General features: G+C 31.5%; 1 protein-coding gene across 4 annotated transcripts; it reads right to left on the reverse strand.

Moving 5' to 3' along the window:
• Positions 1 to 6,895: 6,895 nt before the first annotated feature.
• Positions 6,896 to 10,388, reverse strand: LOC140887229 (UPF0496 protein At3g19330-like). 4 transcript variants are annotated; one of them, XM_073294343.1, is made up of 4 exons: positions 10,066 to 10,388; positions 8,931 to 9,122; positions 7,531 to 8,651; positions 6,896 to 7,272 (listed from the first exon to the last, which is right to left on the reverse strand). In XM_073294343.1, exons 2-3 carry the CDS (start codon positions 9,001 to 9,003, stop codon positions 7,585 to 7,587), a joined length of 1,140 nt encoding a protein of 379 aa, XP_073150444.1. In that variant the 5' UTR covers positions 9,004 to 9,122; positions 10,066 to 10,388; the 3' UTR covers positions 6,896 to 7,272; positions 7,531 to 7,584. The 4 variants fall into 4 exon arrangements, with proteins under 4 accessions (XP_073150444.1, XP_073150446.1, XP_073150445.1 ...); XM_073294345.1 differs by having other exon boundaries at positions 8,931 to 9,408; XM_073294344.1 differs by having other exon boundaries at positions 9,263 to 10,388.
• Between the last annotated feature and the right edge of the window lie 417 nt (positions 10,389 to 10,805).

A 10,805-nucleotide genomic window follows, 5' to 3' on the forward strand; every position in this document is an offset into this window, starting at 1 on the left:
CATATCTGTTCTGGAATAAAAATTGTAGATAAAGTTGTGTGTATCTCACATACTCTTGCATGTCTACAATTTCATTCTCCTAACTCATCATTCAGCTTCAATTCTCTTAGACATGGCTATGTCTTTCATAAAATATGTCAATCGTCAACAGTTAATCAAACATATTCTTCGAATTCAAGCCATTAAATAATTCACTCAATCTTGAGCTTTTTATTATTTACAATTCAAGGAATCGTAATAGGCTTGAAAAGTCTAATAAGGCATTCCTCAAAATTCAAAATATTCAGCTTCTAGAGGGTATATTTTTCTTTCCTTTCTATCTGTTGTGGCAAAGAACTATAAACAAAATTCTGTTCTATGCACTTACCAACAATCAATATACCTCTATTCTGTCAAAATTTCTTCGTTACAAGCTATCAGCTGGTTTCTAGGTCTTGAAGTTGGTATATAATCGATCTAATGCAACATACATCTGTATATTCAAAAGATTTGCACAACTGATCCAGCTCTGCAAACCAACTTTTACCTGCAAGAACATCTATTCATTCGCTGATATACTAATCTGTTCAATCGGAGATACCTCATTCAACTGAGCAATACAGTTCTGTTCAGTCTGGCCATACAATTTTGTTCAGTCTGGGGTGCTTACGTCACCCAAAGAATACTGTTCTATTCAATTCTGGGTGCTTACATCACCCGAAGCATCATATAATAACATCAATAAGAAAATTCAACTATTTACAAATCAATAAATCAGGCAGTTGAATTTCAAATATAGATCATGCTCACATGCAATTTATCAAATCATCGAATCATCAAATCGAGTAATGCATAATCATGCAATACTATAAATGCATGTGACTCAATCAACCCCGCTCAGTTTCTATCTCAGTCCAAGAACTTACGCTCTGATACCACCTGTTGTGACAACCCGATTCTTAATCTCTCAAATCATAATAAATAATAATCCAAGGTTCATGGATTAAGGCTAAGCATCAAAGCCACAAAGAAAACAAATTTTTTTTTTATAACATGACCTGCGCGCGCGGGGTCACCCCTCGCGCGTGCGCAGCTCAGTTGGGCAGCGGCCCCTTGGCTTGGCCTACGCGCGAGCGCGGGCAGGAGCTCGCCCGTGCGCAGGCCAAGTGGCCAAAAAAATAAAACGAGCTGCTCAGAAGTTCAGCTGCTGTCAAATGTTGTCTTTTGTCCAATTACATGCTCAACCAAGTCCAAGAAGCATCAAACAAGTTCTAAGAAGCATTCTCAAAGTAATAACATAAAATCCAACATGTCATTACAAAAGAAAACATAACATGATCAAGTGTTATACATCTCAAAGTAGTAGAATCTCTAGACCAAAAGTTCAAGTCTAACAACTACAAGATCAATGTTCTTGAACCAACAAAGGTTGACAGCATAAAAACATCTACACCGGATCATCACTCTAATCTCTCAAGTCTCGATTCGTCAAGCCCGTCTTTGCCCTGTTCCTGAACCACCTGTTGTCATGCACACATACAAATACGACAACAGCCGGATAACACCGATGAGAAATATATTTCCAAGTAAAAGCAACTAACATGCAAATCAAGTTATATATCAAATTCATGATATAAATAAAAGACAATGCATGATTAAAAATAGGCTTCTCTCAAGAAATCTCTCATTTCGTCGGTTGGGATCCCGAGAAGAAGATATCGTAACTAAACCACCGACTCTCCCGATCGAGGTGGGGCTACTTATCTTGATTCTCTAGACTTTGAAGCCACCATACATGTAAATCAGACGTTAGGCTATCTCAATCACCCAGGCCATACACATATAGTTCCTCAAATCGTCTATTCGAACGTTTCCGTTCATTTCAAAATCAAAGAACAAGTCTCACAAGATAAATGCAACATATAACATCGATATAGCATTCATTCACATCATAGCCTCATTCAAGAATTCATATAAAAACAAGTAATCAAATAATTATGTGATTTAGGGAACTCGATACAAACCATCTCGAGTTTTAATCCAATTCAAGTAGTAGTCCACTTTTACCTTCGTAGTTCTTCTGTTCCGAATTCTTCAAATCTGAGATACAACCTCAAAACATTCACATCAATCTTCGTTCAATTCATTCATTTTAGAATCGAGTCAAATTCATCAATACATCTTCATTCAATCCATTTCAAACTTCCACTTCTTCTTCTTCAGTTCTCATTCGGAGTCATGCGTCGTTAATCTTCAAAACAAGTCTGAAATTGAGAAATAACAATGCTATATCATCGATAACATTTCAAAGAACATCTCATCTCAATAATCAGCTATCAACTGGTCTCAAAACACGAATCGACGGCGTAGCGATTAAAAATCGGTAACCGATAAAATATCGAATTCGAAGCTAACTTCTTTAACTTCATGACCGTGTGATATATCACTATAATCTCATCATACTAATCATACCATCAGCTATAATCATCGACTTACATGCTGGAATTCATAATCAACACAACCGATAGTCGTTCATCAATTCAGTTTCGATATCGAAGTGCATACAAGCTCAAGAACACAAATATAAACTCATAATCTGATCTCTGCCAATTCTTGATTCTTAAAACATGCCGAGATAATAAAAGACTTACATCAAATCGAAGTCCTTGTCGCAAGGATTTCAGAACACTTTTTGGAATTAAAATCGGATGATCGGATCAGAAGTTACGGCGATTCGAAATTTCAAAATCTAAAGAAAAAGAAGAGGGTTCGGCCTCTGTTCTGAAAATTATGAAGAAAATAAGCTTCCTACACGTTTACAATCTGATTATCTAATTCAAATTCAGATATGTATTGCATCATTTGCAATTTAGTCCCTCAAGTCTTCATTAATTTCAATTCAGTCCTCGGCCTTCGTTTTAATTCAATTTCAATCCAGAATAATTTAAGAATATTAGAATTAAAATCGAAACTCTAAATATTCCCAAATTAAATATACTCGGATTAAAATTAAATAAATTCGGATTAATAGAATAATCCCGTCCTTTTGCATTTTAGCCCTTCAAACTTCGATATTTTCAAATCAGTCTCTGATCGGGTTTCATTGTCAAAATCAATCTTCTTTAATTCCCAAAACATGGAATTTAATCTTATATTCCATAAATATTCAAATCGAATATTTATTCTTTTAATTTAAGAATTCTCAGAATTTAATTCTCACAATCCGTAAATTCTCAAATTAAATATTTTTGGCTCGAAAATTAAATCTATACTTTCTTCAACTTCTCAATTCAATAATAACTCATAATATGGAATTAAATTCTCAAATCCCATAATTATTCGTTTAATATTTCTGGGCCTTACAACGTACGATGCACGTGTGAACATCTTTTGTTGTCGATAAACGTTGTTAAATAAATTAATTGAGATGAAAAGATATATACGCACATTTAATAAATGATTTTCATGGTAATATTATATATACTTTTTGAAAAAAAATGGAAATTCCATATATCACCATTGTGAAATCGCGTGTTTGCTGATAACCCCATATGAAATTTTTTTTATCTAGAAGCCCCTTATGATTCTAAATCTGTAGCATACACCCCCTTCAAATAAAAAATTTGCAATATTTTCGAACAATATAACACTTGCAGTTTTAATGTTTGTATTATTTACGATCATGATTATTTTACATCCACATTAAGAATTAGAATAAGACATTATCAATAATTCATGTAAGCTTATAAATATAAGTGTTACGTTTATTGTAATTTTACATTAATACAATATTGATATTGAAACTTATGTAATTATTACAGCTCGATCTATTTTTTTATTTTTTTATTAATTTTGAGAAATTATGACATGCTTCGAACCAGGAATTCGTCTTATTTTCTATCTCATGTATGTATGATTTATTCTTTATTTGTTAATGAGTGATATATGTTAATGAAATTATATTAAATATGATTTTGTAATCTTCTATATTATATGTTGATTACCATTGATTTATGGAAAAAAATTATTATAGATAACGCATTCTAAACATTAATTTAAATTATTGTGTCAAATATTTTTTTATTTTAAATTTTTTTCTCTTTAACGATTTTTCATATGTTTTTTTTATTCTCCATGAAAAAATCATTATTATCATCATCTTTAATAACAATTTTTGTGATATTATCTTCATCAATCATTTGTATTTTTCTATCATTATTATTTAATCAGAAGGTCTCTTTTTTATGCTAAAAATATTTACTTACAAAGAATAACAATAATTTCATCATTCTCATCTGCATTCTGTTATGTTATCGTCTTCAATACTTGTATGTCAGTATCGTTAATGATCAATATATTTGTTTGACATCCTCTTTTCTTTTTTATTTCTCGTTTTTCGAAATCTATTGATCTCTTTTTGCTTATAATGCTCTCATGGCTAAAACTTTTGAATTTTGAATGTGTTTAATTACAAATGTTAACATTCTATATTTTATCTCAATCGTTTTGTTGCATATTTTTTTTTATTTATTCATCTGATTAAAAATTTTCATCAATGTAATTTTATAGGATCTTTAATTTAATGTGAGATCATCCATAATTTTTCTAGATAGAATTTTTTGATTTATTAACTAACCCGTAGTAGATATTGATTAGCATAGATATATTTACATACTTGAATAATATTTAAATAATATCAATCTTATAGTTTTGATAAAAAAATTTGAAGATATTCATCTCCAACTCTTGTAAAAAAATTTTTTTATTAATTATAACATCATCTCATAAAATAATTATTATAGTTTTTAGGAGGAAAAATACTTAATTTTTTAAATTTTAACTTTTACATATATGATATTTGTGTGTTGGTTTGTTCTTTATTTATTATATTATATATATATATATTAATAACATTTAAAAATATGATATTTTGTTATATTTATGAACCCATATATAATTATTTAATTCAATATGTCCTTACGCAAATTAAAATACATAAGATTTTTTGTTGAAAAATATGTCATTTCATCTACAAGCAAATAAAAACTAAAGTATCTTGGTGTTTCAATATTTTAGGAAACTGGATAAGTATTTAATTTAATTAAAATTTTTGTGAAAAAATATGTTCACTTTATCTACAAGAAAATGAAAAGTAAAGTAGTTTGGTATTTCAATGTTTTTTAAAACTGAAACCTTATCTAATATGCACACATTGTCAATTTTAATCTTATCATAATAATTGATTTTACAAAAGTATTCTCATAGAATTTATCAAGTGTACTAATCACAAAGTTGAAAATACACAATGAAAAATTTTGACTTTGGTTCATACTTCTATAATTGGTATAGATAGATAAGTAATATAATATATTACTTTTATGTCCTAGCCAATATTTAACTTTTACATTTATATCTTTATATGTATTTATTTTTACATAAATTTGTGTAGAGTAAAAGACCAAAATTGTAGATTCATAATTGTAAAAATTTAACCTTTTATTTACATTTTTAGATAGATAATGAATGTATCGACCCGTATATCATTTACAAATCCAATATCAGCTACACGTTCAAAGCACTTAATTTTAACTAGTTTATTTTTTTTAAAAAAAAAAAAAGAGCAAAAATGTATATATAAAGTAAAATGAACTTATTAAATTCTATTTAATAGTTTTACCTAAATGTACATATCATATGGGAAAAAAAATATAGATTATGTGCTTAATATGTCTAAATAAAGTACGGATGTGCATAATATGGTCTAAATCGAAAAAACCCAAGAAACCCCTGAATTCCTTATTTTAGTTTTATAACTTAGAATCGAATTTAAACAAAACCGACTGTCTTAAATCGTATTTTAATAAAATAAATATTTTGTTTATATTTAGAATATTATATAATTTTAATAATTAAATATAAATTATTGTATATTTCTATATATTTTTTATTCATTAAATTTGTATAAATAATTATAAATTTACAAAAACTATTTGTATATATATTTTAAAATAATTCAATATATAGCTTGTACTTTTTCGAAATCCATATAGAGCTTGTATTAGAAAAACTAAAAAAATAAATTTTAAATAACTTAACTTTACTAAAAAAAAAATGTAAACTTAATTAAGATAATTCAATTATCAAATTTTGTAATTATAAACTCGTAAAACTTACTGAAAATTTACATAAAACTAAATTAAATTATAAATTTACACCCCATAGAATGATACATATAATCAATTAAATTTGTTTCTGAAACCGCAAAATAAATCGTAAAAACCAGAGTGTGTTACTATAAAATCAAACAAGACTGTAATTAAATGATTTGATTTTCATATTAGATATTTAAAAAATCATAGATCGAAAAACCAAATCATAATTATGCAAAATCGAGTCAGACCAATTGTTACACACCCCTAAAATAAAAGCCCATGCTATATTTAGCTTTCATAGAAAACCACATCATATATAGTCTTGATACGAATTTTGAACTCCATAATTTATTTGGATCTCAATTCTAAAATATCTGAAAAGACCAATTTCTAACACAAATTCATGTGCAATAAGCCACATCCCTACTTTAAAATAAATAAAAAATGAAGTTCAAAACGATCCTTATAATCCAGATCTATTTTTTTTTTTTTACAGTTGTTTATCAGAACTCAGAAGGGTGCACGGGATATTCTGTTATACCGGTCCATATCTATATAAAATTCAATGAGTTGCACCTATAACATCAAAGAAACTGTTTGGTGCGAATATCAAAATTCAATATCATTGCATCATCTCGCGTTTGGCTTATGAGATCTATAATTTGTGGCAGCCGCTAAATCGTTTGTTGTTGTATATCATGTAATCTAATCTTGGAATTATGCAAACACTTGAGTAGAGAGTATCAATCTCACATCATGCAATCTCAACCAGAAAATCATTGTATTGTTTTGAAATCAATACGAATAAAACAAATTAGTAACTCAGCCAAACAGATGATTATTTATTTATTTAGATGGTTTCACGAACTAACGTAAAACCGACAAATAGGGACGTACTCGTTTGAAGGCTAGAGGGTAAGAAAGCTGAAGTCAGAAATGGCAAATACAATGTCATCATATTCCTTGGATCAACCCATCCGAGTCTGTAAAAATTTATTCCTTTACTGAAGACGCAATGACAATAGTAACAAAACGAGACGAGCTAGTTTCAAGCCCTGAAACCTTATTGCAGCGGGCCGGTTTGGACAGCTTTAGCTACCAGTTGTTCCAGGCGAGCCACTTGTGATCTTCCATCGTTTTCCTGTCAAATAATGAATTATTGTTTTCAATTCCAACCAAATCTTACTCAAAGACTGTGTGTGTGGGATCAATTTGTGCATGCCAAGATATCTTCAACCGGAAATAAAGCTACAAGGATCCTATGCATGGGATATAACTGTTTTTCACTCCAATTTAATCCTTCAATCTAAACTATAACTAAGAATTCATTCCTTGAAAAAGGGACTTTGAAAGTGTATGCGTGAAGAAAAATCAAGAATCTTTAGCCAATATTACTTACTCAAATTGGTCCTTCACTAAACAGATGCACTCGGAATACGAAAATAATGTAAAGTCAGCCAGGAGAAAGATCTTCATGTGCATGTATCCCCTGGAGAAGTAGTGATCTGGCTCGATTTATTGAAGCAAAACAGAGGAACAGATGCTCCTCTAGAAACAAAAGCCGTTGGGCAAAACTGGATCGGTTTCTTCTAAGCTGCTTTAATACTTCCTGTATGAGATACTTGTCCATTCCCCGGTCCACACCATGGTGAACAAGAAACTTATCATTCTCAACATCAGAATGCAACAGAGCCACGAGCCGGTCAATAGTGTCAAGCTCCTTGTGAATAAAATAAGCGACCTTTGCTGCAGTATTAAGTTGTTTTTGATGGACCGCTTCCTTTCCAGTCGTTACGGACTGAAGAATTATCGGGCATATGGGGCTTGCAACGATTGCAACGAGAGCATGGGTGGCTATTGCCACAGCTGCCACTGCCACTCCAACACCAGCTGCTATAATACACAAGGAGGATCCTTTTGAGCAGTGGTGTCTGAGATGGACTCTTGATTGTGTCTTTTCCAAGCGTTTGTCAACTTTTTTAGTGAACTGAGAAAAGGATTGACGAAGATGGTCGAAGTTGTGCGGTTCAGGGGGAACAAAAGGGTTTTCGTGGCCATCAAATTGGAGAAAAATGTTGAAAGCCGATGTGCATTGCGAATGGGTGAGGGAATAGGAGTCGAAGTCAACTTCTAGGGGAAGATCATCAAGAAGGTTATGGATAGGTGTGTAGACATGTTTAGCTTTGCGGACTCTCTGGTAGAGATGGAGGTATAGACGGGATGTGTTCTCACTATGTTCGAAACAAGTGGCCACAAGCTGAGCAAGGGAATAGGATTCTACAAGTGAAAGTGCATCCTGAATTATCTCACGGCTTGGTTGAATAACTTGTTCTAAAAGCAGAGGTTCCTCGAACTCCAAGTTCTCTACGTCAAAATTTTGATTAAAAGAGCTTTCTTGGTCAAATATGCTCCGAATCTCCTTATAAGAATGCGTTTCAACTGCAAGTGTGAATTCTCGAGTGAGGTTAACGGTGGGGGAGGGTTGGACACTTGATGTTGATGCATTATCTACTGAATGACCTGAAGGAAAAATCAGAGATAAGAATATGGTACCTTACAATGTGCAACATACATAAGAAGGAACAAATATAAAAAAAGAAAAGAAATAGGAGGTTTATGAGGGTGAGAGAATCCCATTCGAGAGCCACAATGACATTCTCATCCTTTCAGTGTTTTGATTGGAAAAACTCCACTTTTGAATAAGTCCTTGGTACCTATATATTTCCAGGTGATGAAAAAGTCCTCGGTACCTATAACAAGTGCATAGACAGATATCGGCTTTTTGAGTCGGAAGGTTACCTTGCGAAGCAGGAGATGAAAAATAACTATTTTCTGCTGACTCTAGCGGCGACCGTCCCAAGCAAAAAAGCATAAGGCCAGATCTTTCGCCGCAGGATGGCCCACACAACTAATTTTCTTACTATTCAACACGCTGCATTCAGTGGTCCCATAGACAAAGGAAGAAAAGCCCACAGTATTCTTCTTCTAAATCTTCAGTCCAGTGACGAGAAATGGCAATGTGATGGATATCACAAAGGAAAAAAATCACCAATTATATTAGGTGAGTTTGGATGGAATCATTTGAAATCATGAATTTAAATAGATTGAGTGATTTGGATGGTTCAACTAACCGAAATTTCAAATGGTTCAACTAAATGAAATTTCAAACTACAACCTGATCACATCATTATAGTAATAACGATGATAGGTTCCAACTACACATAATATCTTTGAAATTACACGTTTCGTGTATATCCCTCCACCCAAGCCAATCTCTCTGTTCAAGTGTAACGTTAGCTCAAACTATGTGGAAAAATGAGAGATCATACTGTGACATATGAGCATTATATAAAATAGGGAACCACATTACCATCCGCATATTTTCTACAAATTTTGATATACCATATACAGTATAAAATCGAATACTAGATATTTAAGTTCTCGGATACAATTCCACGACAATCAGAATGATATGGCTAGAACAAACTTAAACAATCTGGATGAAATCTCAGGTCATTTATGATTATCCCAATAAAAAATTGTTCCATTCCAAACATCATATATAACAGTACTTTATCAAGCAATTACAATAGTCAAGAACGCTTTTTATTCTAATCATTCAATCGTTTTATTAATGCCACATTAAAGTACTTGAGTACTAAAGCAGTATAAGAGTTCCCATGGTAGTAGATTTTACATTGATCACATGCAAAAACTTTCAAACCAATAACCCCTTTCACCAGCCAAGAGGATAACAAACTATGAAAATCAAGATACTAATGGAGAGATCTGAATTATATAGTCATCTCAAAAAAATGAAAACCAAATAAAAAATAACATAAAAAGTCAAACATACGAAAACAAGTAAACACGGCAGGAGCAACACAAAAGATCTCAACTTTCCATGTTATGAATAAAAATTGAGTCAACGTACCTCAAAACAAATTGAATCTTCCAACACTGCAATCAAAGAACATCCCAAAATCGAAATGGGTCTCAAGATTTTTGCCCGTATAGATGAATCCAATACGTATAAGCTCCTATGCATAATTATACTAAACAGGTTCAGAGTAAACTCATGAATAGTTCAGAGTATCCCAAAAAAGCAAAAAATAGTTCAATTTTGGAGGAGTTTGCTGAGGCGGGCTTCGACGAAGTCTCCACGGGCCTGGAATCGGATGTGCGGCCCGAACGGTGGAAATCGGCGCCTCGTACGACTAGAGTGCCATTAAATAAATGAAATAATCCAATCGGGTTGTGTTGACTGTTGTGCATTTATGAATTTAATTAATTTTGTTGCATATCAATCAATTTTTTGTTCTAATTTTTTTTCTTAAATATTCAAGTCATCGTCATTGATTTGGAAAATAAAAACCAATTATTTATTTTCTTTGAGCGGGGAGGGATTTATTGATCGGGATTCGAATTTGATACCTCATCGAAATATATAGATATTGGTTGATGTTATGCATGATATGAATGAAGTATGTGTACAAGTATTATAAAAATACGATAAAATATGGACGAATAATTTACAGAAATAAATGATATGTTGATTTGCATGTTTTTATTTTGTAGAATTATTATGTTTATTATTATATATATAATGTTTTAAATTTCTTTGTTAACAACAAATTATTGTGGGAAAATGACTATATTCATAAAGTTGCAATC

The sequence above is a fragment of the Henckelia pumila genome, chromosome 3, assembly GCF_033568475.1.
Source record: "Henckelia pumila isolate YLH828 chromosome 3, ASM3356847v2, whole genome shotgun sequence".
NCBI lineage: Eukaryota > Viridiplantae > Streptophyta > Magnoliopsida > Lamiales > Gesneriaceae > Henckelia > Henckelia pumila.

What these genes read in the sequence shown, in the direction of transcription:
- LOC140887229 (XM_073294343.1), bottom strand. Translation starts at nt 9,003, where the DNA reads ATGCTTTTTTGCTTGGGACGGTCGCCGCTAGAGTCAGCAGAAAATAGT. An exon ending in TTCATCTCCTGCTTCGCAAG is followed by an intron (nt 8,652 to 8,930) that starts GTAACCTTCCGA and finishes TTTTTCCTTCAG; the next exon opens with GTCATTCAGTAGATAATGCA.